This window comes from Anolis carolinensis, chromosome 5, assembly GCF_035594765.1.
Source record: "Anolis carolinensis isolate JA03-04 chromosome 5, rAnoCar3.1.pri, whole genome shotgun sequence".
In the NCBI taxonomy this organism is placed as follows: Eukaryota; Metazoa; Chordata; class Lepidosauria; order Squamata; family Dactyloidae; genus Anolis; species Anolis carolinensis.
The window spans coordinates 80,473,371-80,497,286 of NC_085845.1; the positions used below are offsets into that span (position 1 = coordinate 80,473,371).

The 23,916-nt window shown below is 38.2% G+C and overlaps 1 protein-coding gene across 7 annotated transcripts in view; it reads left to right on the forward strand.

Annotated features, from left to right (window-relative positions):
- apbb2 (amyloid beta precursor protein binding family B member 2) overlaps positions 1-23,916 on the forward strand; it is a 247,718-nt gene that overhangs the window by 143,342 nt on the left and 80,460 nt on the right. For 6 of the 7 annotated variants that reach the window (XM_062981655.1, XM_062981652.1, XM_062981653.1 and 3 more), the window contains 4 exons: positions 7,770-7,975; positions 14,838-14,900; positions 15,343-15,428; positions 16,781-16,841. In XM_062981655.1, coding sequence (XP_062837725.1) covers positions 7,770-7,975; positions 14,838-14,900; positions 15,343-15,428; positions 16,781-16,841 — 416 coding nt within the window. The remainder of the gene's footprint in view (positions 1-7,769; positions 7,976-14,837; positions 14,901-15,342; positions 15,429-16,780; positions 16,842-23,916) is intronic. The other variant, XM_062981656.1, reaches the window with a different exon arrangement.

Here is a 23,916-nt window from a genome sequence, read left to right on the forward strand (position 1 = left end):
TAAAATGTTTTGTTTTTGATTCTGCAGTCAATATAAAAGAGCCTTCTTATTATATTAAAAGATCCTTATTATATATCTCTGTTGAAAAGTAGGTTTATGAGCACAGAAATGTATTTTAAAATTATTTTCATTCTTTATTATCTATTGAGTTGTGAAAATGTTAATTAAGAAGTTGTTGATTTTTGTGTAAATGAAATTATAGTGTGTTGCATATTGTGACTTTTGAAGGAGTGTAACAATGAACAACAGTAGACTGCTTAGAAATATAAAACACGATGCCCCCTGGTGGATACAATTTGAAAAGGGAAAAATGTTCATGTTGTAGTTTTATGGATTCACTATCAGGAAACCTAGCATTTTTTTTGCTTTCCAGTGATCAGTTAGCATAAAGAAAAACAATTGAATTAATCCCACCTTTTGATTTATATTGTATCCAGAATGGCTTACAGGCAGTTAAAAACAGGGTACTGCATTGCTAAAAAATATTTGTGTATGTTTTAAAATAATATTTGGTGAATTTCAGCTATATATTTGTAGCATGTTGTAACCAGCATAAATAAACATTTTTTGACCTTTATTGAAAAATCCATTTATGAATCCCTCTATTTTGTATAATTATCAGCCAGTGTCCAACATACTGTTTTTAGCAAGTGTTGAAGTGTGTGGTGGCCTCCCAGCTATCGGGATTCCTGGGTGAATGGATTATCTAGATCAGTGGTTCCCAGCCTGTGGTCCCCAAGAACGAAAATATGGTCTGCAGCCTCACCATTACTACATTATTGCAATGAGAGCAACTGGTCTCGTTGAAACCCTCTTATAGTGCCAAGGCAACAGGAATGTCAGGAGGCAGCGGGGATGTCAGGAGGAGAGAGGCTGACTACCCACGAAAGGCGCAACAAGCCTCCTGACTGCTGCTTCTCCTCCTCCTCCCTCCCCCTGAGTGGAGCCATTCCATGTGGTGCGTTGGTGTCTTCGTTTTTAGGCCTGTTCCTGGGGTTATTTGGGGTGCTAATTCATAAAATTGCATTGGATGGACCACACCAGCTTTAGATTATTAAATATGATTTTCTGTGGGTGAGCAGATGGCGACTACTGGATGGCAAATGTTCTGTATCAGAAACTAGAGGAGGAGGAGAAGCACCTCAAACCAAATCTAAAGTTGACCAAAAACTGATTTGTAACCCTTTTGGTATTAATGTTGGAGAGTGATCCCTGATCAAGTGGTCCCTGGTTTAAAAAAAAAAAAGGTTGAGAACCTCTGCTCTAGATCCATTTCAATCTGACATCAGTCCTCTTTATGGAACAGAGACTTCTGTTCCATAATTTGTACTGAGTCTTGATGAGGAAATTCTTTTAAAGACAAGATTTAATTGTAAAATCTTAATTGTAGACTGTCTGGATCATTCCATTCCATTATTCTTACTATTCATTTTTCTTTCCCCCCTTGTTTTTTTAGGGTAACAGCAAGGTGTAGTTCTCCACATCTAGTAGGTTTTGTTGTGTTTAAGAGAAGATAGAACTTATACCTTTGCACCATAAATTTGTAATAATAACCACATATTTCTATTAGGTGCTAGTGTTCCAAATCAATGTGTTCTCTGCAATGGTTGTATTTCATCCTAGCTGTAAACTATATTTTTGTCATGCCACCAAATTGTTGTTTATACAATTTCATTTAGAGTATACATTGTGGTAATATCTGAAAACTGTGAGCTTGTAAATTCTGGGATGTTGGGCTTGTTGACTTGTACCATCTCTTCCTGGAGACAGGAGGATCACATACTCGGCTGGATATAAATTGTCCCCTCATGTATGAGGATGATGATAATCATAATAAACTATCTCCCCGAAGGGATTCAGGGCAGTGGACAACAAAATCGGCAGACATTCAATGATGTACAACACACATCAGTAAATACCCATCCCAGCCAAATTCTAAAATAAACACACATTTATACTAAAAGTAAGAATAATTCAAACAGATGATATCATATAAAATTTACAATTTCATAATAACCATTGAAAAACAACACAATCTAATGGGCAGAGTGAGATTTTAAATTTAGGATAAAAATTTCAGGTTGATTACCTTCATCCTATCACTACCATCAGATTACCACTACATACAAAACAATAGTATGTTACAGTAAAAGATTCTGACACTCTTCTGCCATCTTAAAAAAAAAACTGCAACAAATGATTAGCTTGCAGTTCTCAGATACCTTGAACCATGCAAACATTCCCACTATCTTACAAATGCGGTACAAGGATGAGTTGTGACCAAGTGATGCTAGGACTATGATAAGCAAAGATATCAAAAGCATAGTTTTTGCGCTTCTGTTGTTCATTTATTGACCTTGCAAAATGGCTGTGGGACCCCTGCCATACAAGAAGAGATATCTTCATGAAGTTACAAAATGATAGAAAAGAATATTGGTTCCATTTTACTGCACCTGCAGGTCAGTGATGCCATAAGAGATACTGCTGCTGGCTGCATTTTTTTATTTGTGTCTAATTGAACAGAAGCCCAGCAATGATTTATGTTATGACACTTTTAGTTTTGCCATCCTGTCCCTTTGAAGAAAATGTAATAAAAGGAAAAGAGCTTTAAAAACATCATATGTTCACTTGTTTAAGAACACTGATGACTACCATCTTCTGTGTATCATTTAAAAGAATATCAGATTATAGTAGCAGTTCATTTCCATCTTGTTCTAAAAAGTGGTAGTATTATACTATAGTAAAACTGTCACAACTTGAAATAAGAATTTAATTCCCAAATTTGCTTACATCGTCTAGCCAAATTCAGCATCTGAATTGAAGCATATTGTATGGAATTGAGTTTATTGCTGTAATAAATCAGCTGAATGGCAGAGAGTCTGACAACTCAGAAAGGGAGTTGTGAAGCAACTATATATTATTTTATTCTGCTTTTATTATACCTTGAATTTTCTTAAAGTCAGTCCCAAAGCTGTGATAACATTTTCTGAATATTGTGTTTCCATACGACATTGTTCTTGTTTCAGCATAACAAATGGGTTGGTGTGGAGGTCTGCTGAAGGAATCGCTGCTAATATATTTCATGATTTCACGCAGAACAGCACTTTTTTCACAGATTTACCATTCAAGTTGGTACTCTCCACCTATTAAAGTCTTCAGGACTAGAGGAACTGCATCCAAGGAAAGGCAATAGCACCTTTCCCCTCTGTGACATAACCCTCACCTTATCCATATAAAAAGCCATAATTTTGACCTCAAAAATCTATCCTCAAAGTATACATGCTATTAAAAGTGTAGACATGTTATTGTTATCAAATGTTTGTCCCTATTTCAAATGTCTTGGAAATTGTATTATTCAAGTAAAGAGTAGTATTTAAAAACTGGTTATATTATTCTAGGGTTTTTTTTAAACCAGTAGTCTAAATTTAGTTGCTAATGCTAAGTAAAACTTTCAGATCGGAAATGTTCAGTATATATTTCAGTTTCCAAGAAAGGAGTCACTAGGGATTGCAATAACCACCACACCATTGCTTTCATCTCCCATATATGTAAAGTATATAATCTGTATTAAGGAGAAGAAACCATAATTAGGACAGGATATGGAGAAACTGAGTGGTTTGTCTCATACACAGAGCTGGATTAGATACTGAGAAAGGGTGTGTGAAAATTGGAGCAAGTCACCTCAACAATTTAATTTACGCAGATTACACCATACCAATCTCAGTAAATAGTACAGTAGAGTCTCACTTATCCAAGCTAAACAGGCCGGCAGAAGCTTGGATAAGCGAATATCTTGGATAATAAGGTGGGATTAAGGAAAAGCCTATTAAACATCAAATTAGGTTATGATTTTACAAATTAAGCACCAAAACATCATGTTATACAACAAATTTGACAGAAAAAGTAGTTCAATATGCAGTAATGTTATGTTGTAATTACTGTATTTACTAATTTAGCACCAAAATATCATGATATATTGAAAACATTGACTACAAAAATGGCTTGGATAATCCAGAGGCTTGGATAAGCGAGGCTTGGATAAGTGAGAGACTACTGTATAAAGTAAACAGGGCCAGCCCTGGGTAATTTTCAAGTGTAAGCAAACAATATTTTGGCACCCTCCCCCAAAACCAAGAAATAATAATAATGATCCCCCAGGCTGTCCGTCATTCAGGCAGCTCTGCCCCGTCCCTTCCTGGCTGAGCGCTCTGAGCACAGCGGCAAAGCCAGGCCTTGGCGCTGAACCGGGATGGCTGTCCCTGTCTGGGCCAGCTGCGCATCCCCCACCCCCACGCATCTTGGTTCAGTGCCAAGGCCTGGCTTTTGCCGCTTGGCTCAGAGTGCCCAGCCAGGAAGGGAAGGGAGCAGAACCGCCTGAATGACGGACAGCCAGGGGTGGCAGTCATTCAAGCAGCTCCTCCCGCTTCCCTTCCAGGCTGAGGCTGAGCGGCCTCGGCGCTGAATCAGGATGCGGGGGGGGGGGGCACCCTTGCAACCCTCCCTGGGCGCTCCAGGCCCTGGCACCTCAACAGCGCCCTTAGCAGATTTTGCGCCACTCGCAGTTGCTTACCTAGCTTATAGCTTCAGCTGCCCCTGACAGTAAATAGAATAACTACTGGAGAACATCAAGGAAGAAAGAGCAACTGCAAGTTTACATTTGATCATAAAGAAACATTTTGAAAAATGGCTATAGATGATTTACTTAACTTTAAAGTAGACAATGAAAATGTTGAAATGCACAAAGATCTTATCAAACTTGCTCAATCATCAATCAAAATGGAGATCACATTTAGGAAAGCAGAAGACAGGGGTTTATTTGGTAGGGAAACTATGAAGGAACTAGACAAAATTCATGCCATTATATTTTCAAATTCTATATATGATTGTAAAAGATGAACAATAAAGAAAACTAAATAGGAAGTGAAGCAACTCGCAAGAAATGTAGTGCTGGATGAGAGTTCTCTAGATACCCTGAAATGCCAAAAAGACAAATAAGTGAGCCCTAGAGGAAATAAAGCCTTAATTCTCCCTAGAAGCCAAGATGACTAAACGGACACAGTCATATTTTGAGCATATCATAGGAAGATATGGCACCCTGAAGAAGACAATAATGTTTGGGAAGGTAGAAGGCAGTGGGACAAGAGGAATGCTGCATTCCAAGTGAGTGGACTCATGCAAGTCATACTCCTGAGTTTGCAAGAACGCAGTGGGGTTTTTGATGACAGGATGACTTAAAGATCTCTCATTCATGGAAGATCAAGGTTAAGTTGATGCCAATTTAAAACAGCAGCTAAGTTAGGCATGTTCATTGAAATTAATGGACTTTTTCCAAATATTTATTCAGTAGTTGTTTCAACAGGCCTATTCTGATAAGGATTAGCAATTGGATGTATATTTAAGGTTAGCTTTTTGGGGCAAGGGAACAGAATGATGTACTATGCAGTATAATGTGATAAAAGTAACATTTACAATGCAAAATAATGTTGCAAAAGAATTATGTTCAGGCAGTTGGACAATAGACCTAAACTCCACATAAAGCGTTTGAATGTGGTTCAGTAAAATATTCCTTATCTTGATGATGTAGGTTTTTGCTTTGTTTAGTAACCATGTTGTTGTGCTTACTTTCAGATATATATAGTCTTTTGTTTGTTTTGATGATATTGTACTGTAAAAGTCTGTTTTGCTTTTTGTTGCTAAGCTGAAAATGCTCCTAGAGGCTGCTAAACTTCAAAGAATTTGGTTCTCTGATTTTTACAGCATACTAGGCTATAGTTATGAATAATTATATGTAATTTTCCTTTCATCTTTAGTTGGTTGGTTGGTTTGAAAGAACTTACTCATTGTGCAGTATATTGTACATTGTTGTCATTTAAATCCCAGCTGCAACAATTAACCTCATTCCTCGAAGCTATTTCATCTGCAGTACTATATAATAAGTGTGAAAGTATTGCTGTGCCTATCCTTTTCAACTCTGTGAGCATTCTTGCACATCACAACACATGCTATGGTGAGATTTGTTGAAATCCAGTATGTTGTGATGTGCAATCCTGCCTCCTCTAATGAGCCATGTTTTGTTAACCAGACACAAAGCATAATCTAAATCCCTGATTTGTCTTTGGCTTGCAAACATTTGTCATGGTTCCCAAACCCATAAACACATCTTATCCCTGGTTTGTTTGTTCAGCTGTCCATTGTGAAAGTTGGGGAAAGAGCAGAAGATTGACAAACCATAAATAAGGAAGACAACTCATTTCTGGTTTGACCATCTCCTATTGAATTCATGGCTTAAGCAATGGACTCTTAACCAATATACACTATGGTTTGTCATGGTATGCTGTGCCTTGACAAATACATTCTTCAGTTGAGGAGTCATGAGGGAAGATTTTCTTCTCTTCACCAACTTCTATTGTGTGATGTGATAAGAACGTAAGATATTGCCTTCTACTGTGTGGAAGCATTAGTCCATCGAGCTCAGTATTTTCGATAACCACTTTCAATCAAGATTTTATTACGGTCCATGACCAGCACAGAGAGGGACACAATTGCCCTGTGATAGGAAAACACAGTTCCCTAGGGAGGCAATCATAAAAGAAATTAGAGAACAGTTTTTTAAAAAAATTAAAAAACAGTACTGTTTAAAGACATGTTTAACAAAGCAGTTAAGGGACCAAGGGGGGGAAGTTTGATAGGACGGGTCAAAACACTAAGGGAGCACCAGGAGTAGAGGGAGGGGCAAATTACAAGTTCAGCAAGAGGTTGATGCAGCTGTGCTCCCATCAGAGTGCTGCCCTGCGGGGTCAATCATAGTCTGTCGAATTTTAAGTGTTGCAGTGCAGAACCTAGCAACACTGCAAGTTATTGTAGTACTAGAGTCCGAGAGCAGTAGGGTGGTATAACATTTTCTGGTGTGCCCTGGGTATTTAAGAAGCCATGGACTGAGACTAGTTCTAATATCTCTGTAGAACATGCGTTGAAGGGGCACATGTTCAGTTGTCTCTGTGTGTCTGGACTCACATGGGCATAACTTCTCCTTGAAGGGGGTCTTTCGATATCTCCCTCCAGTACAACCAATGGGAGGGCATGGCATCTTGCCAGGGTGAAAACCCTTCTGTGTTTGGGCACCTCCAGGTTTGTTAGGTATTCCATGGGGGTGGTGAGAGTTAGCTTCACTAAATGCTGGGGCGCAGGCTAAGTCCAATTGGCGCTCTCTGTCCAGGATCCGTTGTTTAATGAGATCCTTGGCTTGGTCCCATCCCATGCTTAGTAATTGTTCTTGGGAGAAGCCTAGTGTTGTGATCTTTACTGCCACTGTTTTAGTCCATGTGGACTGGAAGTCGTCCCTCATAGTTAGGGGGGCAAGACCATGTGGGGAGAAGTAAAGACGTAGCCAGTAGTTGAGAATGGCTGTCCATACTCTGACCTCCACTTTGACGAAGCCTGTCTTCAATCACAGGGTGGTGTTAGAGAAACATCTACGGGCCTGTAGAGTAGATCTTAGGAATTTTGATTGAAAATGCTCTAGTTGGGCATAATTTGAAAAGGGGCCGAACTGTTTCAACAAAACTGAAAAATCTGTATAATAAACTATCTTAAGTATGGGATTACTACTTTTTCCTCACATATTAACTAGTGTTTTATGGATTTTTTTCCTCTCCTTTTCAATAATGTTTTGCTGACAATGGCACTTCTGTGTCATTTGAGTCTCCATACTCTTCAATGTGTTCACATCTTAGCAATAACGTCTTGCATTGAATTTTTATTCCAAACAGATATATGGAGTGATCATTCATTTCAGACAGACCCCGACCTACCTCCAGGCTGGAAAAAGATCAGCGATGTTGCTGGGATCTATTATTGGCACATACCAACAGGAACAACACAGTGGGAGCGTCCAGTATCAATACCAACAGATCTTCAGGGATCACGCAAAGGATCACTCAGTTCTATCACATCATCTCCCACCCCTGAAACTGAGGTAAAGTTTTTCTGAGTTCAGGTACAGTTAAAAATATTGTAAATTAGTAAATTAAATAAATGACTTTTGTAGAAATCGACTCAATGCTAAAAACATTAAAACAACATACTAGGAATATGCTAAAATTCTACTAGAGTATACAAAATTAACAGAATACGTTAAGTTAATAGAATTTGCATAGAACATCTATTTTAAACAACCATATTGTAAAAAAATGCATATGCTGAGAATGCTTGTTAAAGAAAATGTATTAATAGAAATTGGATGGTGTCACTTATCAATATAGCAGTATATATCCTGCATATGCTTGTCTATTCTCCCTGATTACACCTAGTTTCAAAAGAGCATAGACAAATGGACATAAATGTGTACTGGACTTTACCAGCGGCACCAGCTGTGATTCATATCTTTTTGGCAGCTGAAACTGCATCCATGCACAAATAATTCCACTTACAGAATTCCGATATGGATTAGGAATTTTCTCTTCCTGCCATTTCTGCTGTATATGGGCTGATGGAAACAAATTCGATTGACTGGAATATGAATTTTCAGACATCAGAATATTTTTCTAAAATTAGAGAAGCAGTATTTGGGTCTCTCTGAGCACAAGTGTGGGTGAATTCAGACAAAGATTTTTCTTTTTGTAGTCAGTATTTAAAACATCTACAACACAAAGCAGACTCACAATCATGTAACATTCATGCGTTTCTTTGGTCCTGGCACACACCATAAGAAAGAAGCAAAACTAGAAACCTTTAAAGTGAAACATAATAAGCAAGGTGAAGCCCCAGTAATCTCAGAAAGTTGCTCCTTCAATATGGTCACATCAGTTATATGTGGCAATTTTGATGGCAGTTGAGATCCTACTAGTTCTCTCCATGATGCCATAAGCAGTTGCGATGGAGGGAAGATACAGCATAGAGATCACAGTTTGAGAGATGGTTAGCATTCAGAGATGGAGATAGACAAAGTTGTGACAGAAAGAGAGAGAGAAAATGGGTTTTCCTTGCTTTTATCTCCCTCCCCACCCCCGCCCTCCGGCAATTGGACAGTACTGGAATATGACTCATAACGGAGGGAATGTGGCAGTTCGCAGAAGAAATATTGGCAACCCTAGCTTGGAAAATAACAATATAATACCCAGAATTACTCAAGAGATGCCATCCATAATATATTTTATTGCACTTCTGATTTTTAAATTATTATTTAAACTTATACTCTACATTTATAAACATTTATGATAATATCTCATTTGTGGAGCATGGAGGCATTCTGGATTCATCAGACAATTTTGTTGCTTCCTTTGACGTTGCACTCAACTTAAGAGTGACTGTGTGTATGTGTGTGTTACATACTCTGGTTTTATGAAACAAATACGACATTATCTAGCTTTATGACCTGTAAAAAATTGTTTGAAATGAAATAATCTGTTGGTTTGCTTCAGTTCATTATAAAAATATTCAAACAATTTTGTGTGAATGCATACCTTTTATTAAGCATTATAATCAAGATACTTGCAGATGGACTCCTACATTATCCATCCCAGTATTTTTCCTGGAATTATGGTCATGCTGATTGGCCTGAAGAACAATGTTTGGTCATCTCCAGTCCTCTAGCACCTCACCCGCTCTCCAGGATTTCTCAGAAATGATGCCAAGTGGTTTTGTGAACATGTCAGCAGCTTCAATACTCTGCCATGAATTTCATCATTTACGTTTGTGTCATTTCTCACAAACATTTTATCAGTTTTGTTGTGCAACCTGGATTCCTTTCCAAGGTCTCTGCTCATGCATTGGAAGCAAAGTTATCTTTTGGGGTGAAAAACTGAAGCCTTTTTATTGTAATTTGTCAGCATTTTACCAACATTGTTGATTAGTTGTCCCATCATTTTCTTCATCATGCTTCCTTCAAACATATTTGAAAAAAACAAAACATTTTGTTGTTCCTTCCTTGACTAGCCAGTCTCTGTTAGTTTTGAGCTTTAGCTTTCCTTACACTATTGTTGGAAGCTTGGGCTACACATCTGTATTCTTTCTTGGGTGACTTGTCACTTCTTCCATCACTCAGATATGTTCTTTTTCCTCGTTTTACTTTCTCCTCAAGTTGTTGGTCAACCATAATGGCTTTTTCATATATTTCCCATTTTTCTTCTTCCATTGATTTTTCTGAAAGTACTTTTAGCAATTGTCTTCATGAAATCCCACCCATGCTGGTTGTCCTTTTCCTTTAGCATTTCTTAACATAGGGTGTTGCCTAGTTTCCCAGAGTTTGATAAAATCAAATTTCCTGAAATCTTAGATTTGTGTCTGATGTCACTCTTCTTTGTTCTGTCTCACAATCATGAATTCTAGTGTTCTGCAGTTCCATTTATTTTTACTTAAATGTTCTCAATTGGTTCAGCTGGTCACTTACATGGATTTCTGTAGAAGTGCATTTGTCTTTGACACATAATGCTGCTACTCCTCCTCTTCTTCCCATCTATTATTTATGAACAGCTTCTATCCCTCAATTGCTATATTCCAAACATGGAAATAGTTCACCAAGTCTCCTTATTTATCTTATTACAGTAGGGGTTCAAGCTCTTCTTGTTTGTTTCCAAACTTTATGTATTGGTATATTGATAATTCAAACACTGTTGTCATCTTTTAGTCTCCTGTGAGTTTTATTGGGGCTCACATTCACACAGTAGGTTACCATATTACAATTTGTTGTTTATTTGTTCATTTGCTTCCAACTCTTTGTGATCTCATGGACCAACCCATGTCAGAGCTTCCTGTCAGCCATCGGCACCCCTAACTTCTTCAAGGACAAGCCAGTCACGTCAAGGATAACATTCATCCATCTTGGTCGGCCCCTAATTCTTTTTCCTTCCATTTTCCCCAGCATCATTGTCTTCTCCAAGCTTTCCTGTCTTCTCATTATGTGGCTAAAGTACTTCATCTTTGCCTCTAATATCCTTCCCTCCAGTGAGCTGTTGGGTTTTATTTCCTGGAGTATGGACTGGTTTGATCTTCTTGCGGTTCAAGAAATACTCAGAATTTCCTTCCAAGACCATAGTTCAAAAGTGTCTATCTTTCTTCGCTCAGCCTTCCTTATGGTCCAGCTCTCTCATCCATAGGTTACTATGGGGAATACCATTGTTTTAACTATGTGGACCTTCATTGCCAGTGTGATATCTCTACTCTTCATTATTTTATCAAGATTGGTCATTGCTCTCCTCTTCTAATTTCCTGGCTGCAGTCTGTGTCTGTAGTAATCTTAGCACCTAGAAATACAAAGTCTGTCATTGCCTCCATATTATCTCCCTCTAATTGCCAGTTATAAATCAGTCTGGTTGCCATAATCTTGGGGTTGTTTTTAATGTTTAACTGCAACCGAGCTTTTGTCTTTTCTTCTTTCAACTTGGTTATAAGGCTCCTCAGCTCCTCCTTGCTTTCAGCCATCAGAGTGGTATCATCTGCATATCTAAGGTTGTTAATGTTTCTTCCAGCAATTTTAACTTTAACCTTGGATTGATCAAGCCCTGCATGTCGCATGATGTGATCTGCATACAAGTTGACAAAACCATACAATAGTTGGGGTGAGAGTGTACAGCCCTACCATAGTTCTTTTCAGTCTTGAACCAGTCTGTTGTTCCGTGGTCTGTTCTTACTGTTGCTACTTGGTTGTTATACAGATTCCTCAGGAGACAGACAAGGTGACTTGGTATCCCCATACCACCAAGAACTTGCCACAGTTTATTATGATCCACACAGTCAAAGGCTTTAGAATAGTCAATAAAACAAAAATAGTTGTTTTTCTGAAACTCTCTTCCTTCCTCCATTATCCAGCAGATATTGGCAATTTGGTCTCTCATGCCTCTGCCTTTTCTAAATCCAGCTTGTACATCTGGCAACTCTTGCTCTATGTATTGCTGGACTCTACCTTGCAGGATCTTAAGCAGTACCTTACTGGCATATTACAGTACCCCTGGCTTTTAAAACATGTTCAAGATATAACAATTTCTCAACATCAGAAGTGACTTCCAGACACTTTGATTTTCTCTTTTCTCTCACTTCTCCTTTTCTTTTCTCTGTTTCTTTCTTTCTCTTGCATTTTTGCTACCTGAGGGTTCCTAGAGGCAAACAAATGGTTCTTGCATCCAAAACACTGTGGTTTATTATACTAATTTAGTACTAAAGGCTAAACTAGGACAATTTGATGAAGCTCCATAGCTAGTCTTCTTTCATTGAAGATCTTAATGAAAGACAAAGCACGTTGTCTGTCTTTCTAATTTTGTATGAACTTTCCCCTGTCCTAGTTATTTGTCTTGATAAAGTAACATTAGAGCAGAGGTTCTCAAATTGTAGTTTTCAGACCACTGTTGGTCCAATGGACCATTTTGCAAAAAAAAATTAGAAGCCAAGAATATGTTTACTCATACCCAAATTTAAATATATACAGGCAGTACCCAAGTTACAGACAAGATAGGTTCTTTAGGTTTGCTATTAAGTTGATTTTTTTGTAAGTCAGAACAGGTACTTTTTAAAAGTGCAACACTAGCCAAAAATACTTATAACATAGGGAAGGGTTAACGCCCTTTGGTATTTGTTTTGCTGTCAATGCCCCTGTCTGTCCCTGTTATAATTGGATTTTTAAAAATTTGGCTTGTTGTGGAAACAAGGATTTGTGAGAAAGCTCCCGTTTAGACCCCATTTCCCCAGAACAACTCTTTAAGAGTGAATTTTCCTTCCTTGGGATAGAGTTTATTTATTTATTTATTTACCTAACTTATACCCCGCCTTTCTCTACCCTGTGAGTTCTCAAGGCGGTTTACAAACGGCACTTATACAGTGCCTTAAAACATAAAACAATACATATAAAATGGAATTTAAAAAATTATAGCATAATTAAAATATATTTCAATGTTCTCTCACTTCCTGTTGTCTCAACCCCGTTCTTAACTATGTGTCATTTGTAAGTGAGATATTTGTAACTTGGGGACTGCCTATATAAGCCTTGCATTATATTCCTAGAGAGATTGAGATGTGATGCAAGATTTATAAATCCTTGTATTAAATGGTGTAGGGCAGCCACAAACGTTTTAGCAAATAATTAGCAAATAATCAAATATGCGAAGATTAAACCTGCAATCGTGGAAAGGCAACCATGGTGCCATTTTGACAAATGTCATATTATCTAACAGCTGAACATGGCTCTGTGATTTTTGTCATTTGATTCTGAAACTTTCGATTAATTTTTCCTTCCAAATTTAACACATAAAGCACCCTTCTTGGCGTCCCGGGAAATGGCCACAATTTGCATATACTGCCTTTAATAATACTACCAATGCTGCAGAAGAAAATGTTATTAAAATGTAAATTATTTATATATCTTGATTTGTAGACCGAAATATTTGTTAAGTGATCCATCAAAACTTCTAGTAGTTTTCAAGTGGTCTGCGCATGCAAACACAAACATTTGGGAACCACTGCATTAGAAGCATTTTTCATTCCTTCTGTTGTTACCACCAAATGTCCATGTACTCAGAGCTGGTTCAATCATAGGGGAAAACCTGAAATGCTTACATTTCTTTGGCAGCTGCTTCAGTTATGCAACATACGTAGTAATGGAAGGCCACTGACACCACTTTGTAGGAGTATAGAGAAGCAAACCATGCTGTAGAGGTTTGAGTGTTGAATGAGGACTTTGGTAACAAAGGTTCAAATCCACATTCAGCCATGGAAACCCACTGGGTGACTTGGAGCATGTTATATACCTTTTCAACCTCAGTGGAAAGCAAAAGCAAGTCCCCTCGGAACAAACCTTGCCAGAATAAAAATATAATTATATATTTGCCTTAGAGTCTCCAAAAGTCAGAAATACATTGAAGGAACAGCAGTTACAATAATCTGGCTAGTTCAGTGGTTCCCGACCCATAGGTCACAAGCCCATTTGAGCTTGTGAAAGGTTTTCTGTGGGGTCACCGGGCAGTAGTGAGCTATGAAAATTTTGAAAAGGGAAAGCAAATTTTTTTCATCATGTCCTGCACAGAGATTTGTGATTGGTCGATTCTTAGTGATACATGTGCGCTGAGTGCCTAGCTTGTTTTGCGGGTGACGTTTTTGTCTCTGATACCGGCAAATTATGTGAAATATAATACACCGTGTGTCAAAATGAATCAAATGACCCTTCTTCCAGGAATCTGACACCCAGCACATTGCGCTATTTCCCTTCTTTGGCCGGCCATGTGTCCAGCCGAGAGCAATCAACCACTAGCCGAGCAGAGCTGTAGGGTCCAGACACCCAAGTCATCACTGTAGCAGTGCCAGCAACTCACATTTTTAATGTATCTGGGTCATGGGTCACCTATTTTTAATGTATTGGAGTTGCTGGTCATATTGCCTCTATAAAATGGGATCGCAACTTGAAAAAGTTGGGAACCGCTGGGCTAGTTAATAATCCTGTCCAACTGACATGGGAGCCTTTTGGTCTGACTGGTGCATAGGCACATTTCTAAAAGATAGGAAATGAAGTGTCACAATGAAAATTGAGGAAGGTAAAATAATATTTTGAACAGCTCTTACTTAGTTGGTATGCAATTGTTACACAGTTAAGTGAATGCAGAGGCATGTGAGGAGCTGTGCCAAGAGGTCCCAAAATTGTAATTTGGTTGAACACCATCACACTTCAAGCCAGCTCTGATTGTACAATAAATCAATGAAATTTGAGGTGTTCTTTTCCCTAATCCAACCTGTAAATATCAATGCTAACAACCGTGTTTTGTGTCCCCCCCCCACCTTCCTTTCTTTCCTTCTTCCTTTTCCTTCTTTTGTCTTCTAAATCAATGTGCTTCTTCTTATGTGAATACTTATATATCTAGAAACAGCCTTGGAGTGATTTTGCTGTGCTGAATGGGGGAAAGATTAATAGTGACATTTGGAAGGCAAGTATATTGTCAGATTTTGGAGCACTTTAATACCTTGTTTCACTTTTTTCGAAAAGTATTTTGCATGGCCATGGCTGCATTTTATTGTTTGCTGCCACAAATATCACTCATTATTGCTAATCAGCCAAAGTGAACTTCTTGTTTTTCATTGCTACCAGAGGCCTGGCTTGCAAGCGCACTACCTGATTCTGATGTTTTCCAACAAAATATAATCTGTTCAAATCAGCAAGGCAAACACTCACTTGTAACACAGCTGTGCCTGCACTTCGCAAACTGTGGTGTGAAAATACATGCATGCTTTTTATATACATCAGCCAAACACTTTGTCTTATGGCTTTGCAGGAATCATTTTATTTCCCTGTGAAAGTAGAACTCAATGACTCAAATATATGCCCTATTTAACAGATTGGTTTTTTTTCTCTGCCCCCTTCCCCTCCAGGATCTCCATGCAGCGACAGTAAATCCAGACCCCAGTTTAAAAGAATTTGAAGGAGCAACATTGCGCTATGCCTCTTTAAAGCTAAGGTATGAATTGATTGCCTATCATTAAACCTTAATCCTAAATGCGGTTACACGAAAAGAAGTCATTGATTTCAGAAAATTAAATATGCTTGGAATTTCTGCCCTAAATTACTTATATTGCATAACTTATTGGAAAGTAACTGCACCCGGTTTCTGAGCAAATATCCTTTTGGCAAATGTGAATCTGCATGAATATGTGGAGACCATTTTTTGAAAACCACTAGTCAAGAAAAACTAACTGAATGTGAGGGTTGTGAAAAATTTGTATAGCTTGCCACCAAGTGCCTGTTTTAGATATCTACACAATTCTTTTAACAACAACATTCATACTGAGACTGAATCTGCACTGCCATTTAATCCAATATCTGATCCCATATGATCTGCCTTGATCTGGATTATATGAGTCTACACTTCCACTGTTCAAATCAGATAATCTGGAATCACCAGATAGTCACCGACTGTGACACCAGAAATGGAAGACTGTCAGTGTATATGGTGCCGATGCCTCAGCTGTTCTTCAAAAAAGGGAAATCAGCCTTCCCTGCTGATTTTGCTTGATAGCTATTTTGTTCAGTTTCAGGCCCCTTCTATACTGCCATATAATCCAGCATCTGATCCCATAATATCTGCTTTGAACTGAATTATATGCCAGTGTAGATACAGCTTCAGAAATACTTCCCTTCAACGTTTGATTCTAAAAAAACTAAGTTTAAGTTGGAAGTATGAACCCGTCTATTGTGATCCCACAAATCAGGAAAAAAAGGAGAGCAGACAGGCTGGAAACTAAGCATGTCATCATGGCATGAAAAGAATTGAAGATGCTTTAAGACTTCACTATCAAATATTAAGCCAAATTTTATGCAAAAATAAATAAGCACATCCATCTTATTATTATGCAGTTTTGCTTTTTTCTATAATACCATATATTTTAACATACATTTATTTATGTTTGATTATCAGAAGATGCTTGATTTATATACCTGTTATATAGCTATATACACGAGATCAGGCAAAAATGGGTTGCAAGTGGAAAAGGTTTAAGAAGCCTTGCTCTAGATGTGTTTGGATGTTTGTTCTCGCTTACCCATTGTCTTTGCTGGCTGTTGATGGGAATTGCTCCCCAGCCTTATCTGGGAGTCGCATGTTGCATTTGTGAGTTCACAGGTGACCACTTGAAAAACTACACCTACATGAAAGCAACCTGTAGCAAGCCAAAGACTGTAATTCACATCAATGCTGCTAGAACAGCAGAGGCACATAAATGCTCTTAGTACTGAAAGTTTTAACATTCTGAATTGTCACTTTACATATGGCTTTGCGAGCCTAATAGTACTACTTCCTCACCCCCAACACAGAAATGCCCCTCAGTGCGATGAAGACGATTCCTGCAGCATCAACAGTGATCCAGAAGCCAAGGTCAGTAAACAGAAAACCTAAACTGTTTTTGAGGAGCCATGGATCTTATTGTCATTATAAAGACATAACACTGTATACATTAAAATTATTGAATGTGAAATTATTAACTTGCTTCTACAAAGTTATAGTTTGCTTGTGTGAATATTTGATAGGGACAGTTTTAATTTACAGAGGAGAAAAACTATCTTGATTCTGAGGAAATCCTAAAAGATTCACAGTACTTGAAGTTTCATAATCCAAAAAATGAAAGACAAAAACGTATCTGTTGTGACTCTGAATACATGGCTACCATTCCCATTATCCTCAGCCTGCATGGCTATTTGGAAATGCCTTTTTAGCCTTTGCTACAGATGATACGATCCAATATACTAGAACAGAGCCCCCCTTCTACTCTCTTATATAGAATCCAGATTATCTGCTTTGAACTGGATTATATGGCAGTGTAGACTCAGATAATCCAGTTCAAAACTGATAATATGGATTTGATAATCTGGACTATATGGCAGTGCAGAAGGGGCCTGAGAAGTTTGTTCCCTTTTTCAGTGGAACTTGCTTCCAGAGTAAGTATTCTTAGAAGCATATTCAATACGTTAGTAAGATGGGTATTAACTCTGCAACACTAAGAAAGAATAATAGAGTTTCATAAAAAATGACTGACTTTCTTACCTGAATTACCTGTTGTTGTGTTAATCTCTCTTGTGTTTTTTAAATAAGAGACATGCTTCTTGTTCTCTGTTGGAGTAAATTCAGCAGCTCAACAAATATCTCAAAAGTGGAATTACCTTGAATATAGGCAATCCCCAAATTACGAACAAGATAGGTTTGGTAGGTTTGTTCTGAAGCTGAATTTGTATGTAAGACGGAACTGGTACTTTTAAAAAGTGTAACACCAGCTCTGTGTGTGTGTGTGTGTGTAGCTTTGGAGAGCATAGGGAAAGGTGAACAACCCTGTGGTGTTTGTTTTGCTCTTTGTGCCCCTGTTCAGAAGATTTCATCTCACTTTCTGTCCCTCTGAAAGTTGGATTTTGAAAAATGTAGCTTGCTATGGAAACAAGGATTGGCGAGAAAGCTTCACTGGAGACATTATCCCCCATGATAATGTCTTTCGGGAGAGAATTTCTCTTCTGAGAGACTGATTTTTCTCACTTCTGTTGTCCTCCTGTTCTTATATATGAGTTGTTTGTAAGTTGGATGTTGGTAATTCGGGGGACTGCCTGTAGTGGGAAAAATGGTACTACAGTAGAGTATCGCTTATCCAACCTTCACTCATCCAATGTTCTGTATTATCCAACGCAATCTTCGTCCTGTCCGTATCCACAGCTGTTTCTCTAGGCAGCAATTCTATTTTTATTTGTAATCAATTTTTAGTAGTCAATGTTTTTGTAGTCAATGTTATCTATATATTGCAATGTTTTGGTGCTAAATTCGTAAATACAGTAATTACTACATACAGTAGAGTCTCACTTATCCAAGCTAAATGGGCCGGCAGAAGCTTGGATAAGCGAATATCTTGGATAATAAGGAGGGATTAAGGAAAAGCCTATTAAACATCAAATTCAGTTATGATTTTACAAATTAAGCACCAAAACTTCATGTTATACAACAAATTTGACAGAAAAAGTAGTTCAATACGCAGTAATGTAATGTTGTAATTACTGTATTTATGAATTTAGCACCAAAATATCACAATATATTGAAAACATTGACTACAAAAATGGCTTGGATTATCCAGAGGCTTGGATAAGCGAGGCTTGGATTAGTGAGACTCTACTGTAATGTTACTGTGTATTGAACTGCTTTTTCTGTCGATTTGTTGTAAAACATGTTTTTGTGCTTAATTTGTAAAACCATAACGTAATTTGACATTTAATAGGCTTTTCCTTAATCCCTCCTTATTATCCAACATTTTCGCTTATCCAACGTTCTGCCGGCCTGTTTATGTTGGATAAGCGAGACTCTACTGTATATATTTGCTGAGCCTTTCTAAATCCTGCAGGATCAACTCCTATTTTGGAGTTGGCCCTCTGAGATTTAGAAAGGCTCAGCAGATGCACCACTTTTACATTGGTGCAGATCAGGCCATAGGAGAATGTTGACAAATATTTGACTTTGAAGGAAACCGGGAGCAAAAAGCCCTTGTTCAAATGCGCAATTCTAGAAATGTGCACCCTGTGGGAGTTCCTTACCATCAGGAAAAGAAGACCTTTCAGTTAATGTTTGGATCTTACAGAAGTATTCTGGTTTTTCACAAATGGCAGAGCCTGCCATCTTGTGGTCAACTACAAGTACTTTCCAAAATCAAAAGATTGAAAAGATGGCTTTGGAACTGGGCATACATATTTTTTCAATTTACTTATTTACTTAACACCAGCAGTCTAAAGGCCCATCTACACATGCCATAAAACCCAGAAGTAATTAAAAGGGGGGTGGGGGTGGCTGTACAACATTTGAGGAAAGTTGCGGGCGTAATTGGGTTAACAGCTGAAAAGAACGTGTTTAAAGGGTGTGCTTAAAACACAATTCCACTCAAAAAATGTGCACCGTTGCATAATTGTATATCCCCACAGTCATGCAATACACATTACTTCCTTCCGAGCCCCCTGTGTAGGCTGCTCCAGTGCACGTGTACATTTTAAAAGCCTGAAACAGCTGATCGGGCTGTCAAAAATGGAGCCACAGGCACACAGGTGACTAAACAGAAGCAGAGTTGGAAAGCAATTAGAACTCTTTGCAACCATTCCTTTCTTTCTTATAATATTAAGCAGAGCTTGAATTAACAGTTGGGTGAAGAGAAATAAGAATCTGCTTGTGTGTACATTAGGATCTCTGCATGTGTGCATATGAAGTCAGCATATCTTGGTGATGTGTGCCTTTTTCTACACACTTTTTGCTTGAAGGAATGTATTATATAACATTGAGAACAGTGGGGAAGCCAAAGAATAATTTCATTTTAGTTCACTTGCTAGTTTTGGAAGTGCAGAGAATGTCCGTCCGCTCATATTATATATGAACCAAAACAATTTTACCCACACTCCTAACAGATGGCAAGAGAAAACTGGGCAGGAAAAAACAGATATACAGTGTTCCCTCACTTAACGCTGGGATTAGGTTCCAGGACCACTAAGCAATAAGTGAAAATCCGTGACGTAGGGACACTGTATTTATTTTAATATTTATACATTATTTTAGTAGTTATACACTATTTTAAGTCTTTGTCAACCAATCGTGTGTTGATAAATTGCCTCCTTCTCCTCCCGTTGCCGCTTGGGCTCCTTTTCTCTCCCTTCGGCTTCTGCTTCCTTCCTTCCTTCCTTAGGCTGTAAATTGTAATTTTTATGATTTATAATAGTCTTTTAGAGTTTATTGAAAAACCGTGAAACAGCAAATCCGCAAAAAGTGAACTGCGAAGTAGTGAGGGAACACTGTATAATTAAAAATTTCATCATTTATAAAACTGGATTTTCAAACTGACTTTCTACACCTTTAGCTAAGTTTCAAGGAAAAATAAGGATGCAATCCTGTATACATATGTGTGTGAAACAACACACTTGGATTTTTTTCTTGTAAATATCCAAAGTACAGTATTGAATTGTGAAGTTCTGACATTAAGCTCAACAGAATTATCAGTGAACAAAAAGTTACCTCTTCCATTCATTGTTTTCCTTCTAGATTCTACAGCAGTGTTTAGAATACAGGGTAATTCACATTTTCAAAATATCTTCACAATACCCCTTACTAATAATGGTGGTTAGTACTTTAAAAAACCAGTGATTTGTCTCTGTATAGGCACTTGATCATGGTCATCAAGCTAACATACTCCGATGGCTTTTTTTGCTTGCTGTGTTTAGTCAGGAATATCAGTGAGTTCCTACAGCTCAAATATTATTCAGCAATTAAATGCTGAATAAAGAGCTTACAGTGTTGTAAATCAAATATATTGATTACCAGTGCTTTGCCATTGCCTGCTTCTAATTTGAGCTTAAAGAGATGAATGGGCTAGAAATTGTCCTTCCTATATCCTCTTGTACTCTTTACTTAGCAAATCATCAATAATCTAATGCTCCACTAGCATCACAGTCAAAATTAGTAAGTAATTATCAATTTAATTAATCCTCTAAGGATATATTATCTAATCTTTTTCGTTGATTTCATCAGCTCTGTTGGGTGAAATTACTCTCAAATGTATTTCTTTGCACACTTGTGATTTGCACTTAGTGCAACAGATACTTTGATCTGTTTGTCTCATACGAGCTAATAAGAGTTTCAAGGAACCACAAGACCCACCTAGTTTAGTCCCTCATTCTGTTCAGATCCTGGTTCTTATGGTGTGGGAATGAAATGTGTTCCATCTATAAAGTTGGATCCTTGACTCACTAGAAGAAAAAATTCTGCTTTGTCCGAATGGAAAGTGTGACATAGAAGAGGAGAAGAGCTTTCATTGTTCATTCTGTCCCCTAATAATTATCAAACTTCACCTATGGTACTTTCTACTGTACCTCCTTGTTAAGCTGTTATGATTGAGCCTCATGGCTCTGTTACTGACAGACGTGGGCGTAAGACTCCTCGAGAGTCAGATACTCTCGAGGAGCGAGAGAGAAAAAGACTGCGAGACATATTTGCAGCACCATCTGACGAGGAGTCTTTCGAAGGGTTTACGGAGAGAATGGAGGAGGGGCTGGTTAGCTCAGAGGAGGATGAGATGGATTGGACTCGGGTAAGGGAGGAAGTGGGTGCCACTGGCCATGATGGGACAGAAGATGAATGGGGACCTTCAGGATTAGACCCATGGTTTAGCTGGAGGGATGGGACGGGATCCACAGCTGGAGATGCTGTTGGGCGTAGTCAGAGGTGTTCCAGCTCTGACGAGGAAAGTGATGAGGAAACGCCCGGGTTAAGGAGGACAGCTGACAGTGATGAAGATTTGTAACTGGCATAAAATGGGGCTTGGGAGCAATTGCAAATTGCGTTGGGCAAGGTAATCTGGGCAAACGCTTGGGATCCGTGTGTGTGTGGGACGCTTCCCTGAAGACTTGTGTGCTTTCCTGTGCTGTGACGTAAGTTGATTGGAATCCAGGGTCAGACGGCGGGAGGGATTGTGTGGGCATTTGTTTGTGCAAACCTGTGCTTACTCTTATTAGCTTGACCTTCCGTCGTCTTCTTGACGGACGCCATCTCCTGCTTTGAGAACTCGGACTGAACTGACCACGGCTTGTCTTCCCCCCTTCTTGGACTTGGAAAAACTACAAACGTCTGCTTCTGGCTTTGATCTACGGAACGAAACTGGTCTACTCAACTGCTACAATCCTTGGCTGATTTACTCGTGTCGGAGATCCTGTCTGCTGTGTGTGTGGGGGAGCGACGCAAGTTACTCTAAGCACAGTGTTGGCAGCAGAGAGGAATCTGCTGCCAATTAGTTGCATTCTTTGTATCTTTTGTTCCTTGGCTTTCGTTTCGTTTATACCCAGGCTGAAGCAAGTAGTTTGTTTTTTACCCGGATTAAACTCCGGTTTAATCCGGTTTATCTTTTGAACATTTACTTTTGCCCCTTTTTGCTCCTAAAGGCAAAAACTGCCTGGCCCTTGTGTTTTACGGGCATTTTTGAGTTCTGTAATCTAATAAACTCTGTTACTTTGAATCTTGTGGCGTTCTGTCCTTGACATAAGCAGCCCACAAATATTAATAATAATAATAATAATAATAATAATAATAATAATAATAATAATAATAATAATATATTTGTAGCCTGCCCTATTTCCCTTAGGGGAATCAGGGCGGCTTCCAACATAATAGAGGCAAACTTTTAATGCCTGTATAAAACAAAGTAATACAATACAATACATTACACAAGCTAAAACAAGTAATTTAAATAATTATCAGTTAAATAATCAACATTTAAGCCATTAAGAACCAGCTAAGCTAGAATATAAAATCAGTTTCCTACCGTTCCATTTATCAGTGTTGTGAGCTCTATTTCTCCTTCTCGTCATATGCTTGAGAGCATAAGAATGTTCTAAATCGTTTCTTAAAAGTGAGTAAGGAGGGGGCCATTTTGATCTCCTTGTGAAGGCATTTCAAAGATGGGGGCAGCCACCGAAAAGGCCTCCTCTCTTGTTTCCACCAGTCTTGCTTGAGACAGGGTTGGACCAATAGTAAGACCTCCTTGGTTGTTCGAAGAGCTTCATTATGAATATATAATATAATATAACATATAGCGTCATTATGAATGCACCATGGCATTTCTTTCTTTAAACAAGATCTCAAGAAGTCACACAACCTCTCCTGTATCCCAACTTCTTGATGTCGCTCCTTCTAGATCTTTGGGGACTAATGCTGTCTCCTTGGTCACTGACTCCCTTTCTGTCTTTCTGTTTTTTTTTCACTTTGATATGGGAATAATTTCTTCACAAATATGGGCTTTTAAAATGTTTTTGATTACTCTGGCCAACACCCATTTTGGTGCCTCAAATATTAGACCTGTTTCTGGGTATATTTGACTTGATGATTCCAAAAATGGCACCCGTTTTCCCCCATCAGCTCTAATTTTTGAGATAAAGAACATACGACATCTGCCAGTCTTCATCTGGTTGCCCATAGACAACCATGATAAACCTGAGAAAAAAACATAAGAAACTAGATCTGATGTGGTTATGCAAGCAGTTTTCTGAATCAGTGCCCCAAATAACCTCAGGAATAGGCCAAATATTATTTTTGAGGGATGGACAGTGTTATATTAGTAGGTTTTTAAAAAATTGTGTTAGAGGCGAGTAGAGAACATACTGCAAGCCGCTTGTTTTTATGCTTTTGCAAAATTTGTTTTCATGCGAATTGTCCACACTGCACAGTTATAACAGTGTGGTGGCACTGTTTTCATGAGAAAGCCATGGATGCATCTTTCGGGATCCTGGGATTTAAAGTCTGGTCAAATATTTGGAAATTTTATTTATTTATTATGTTTATTTATATCTCATTTTATCTCTCCGTACAGAAAGTCAAAGCAGCTCACAACTAAAAACATTTCAATACAACTTAAAATATATAAATATACCAATATAAAAACAGTATTAAACAACATTCG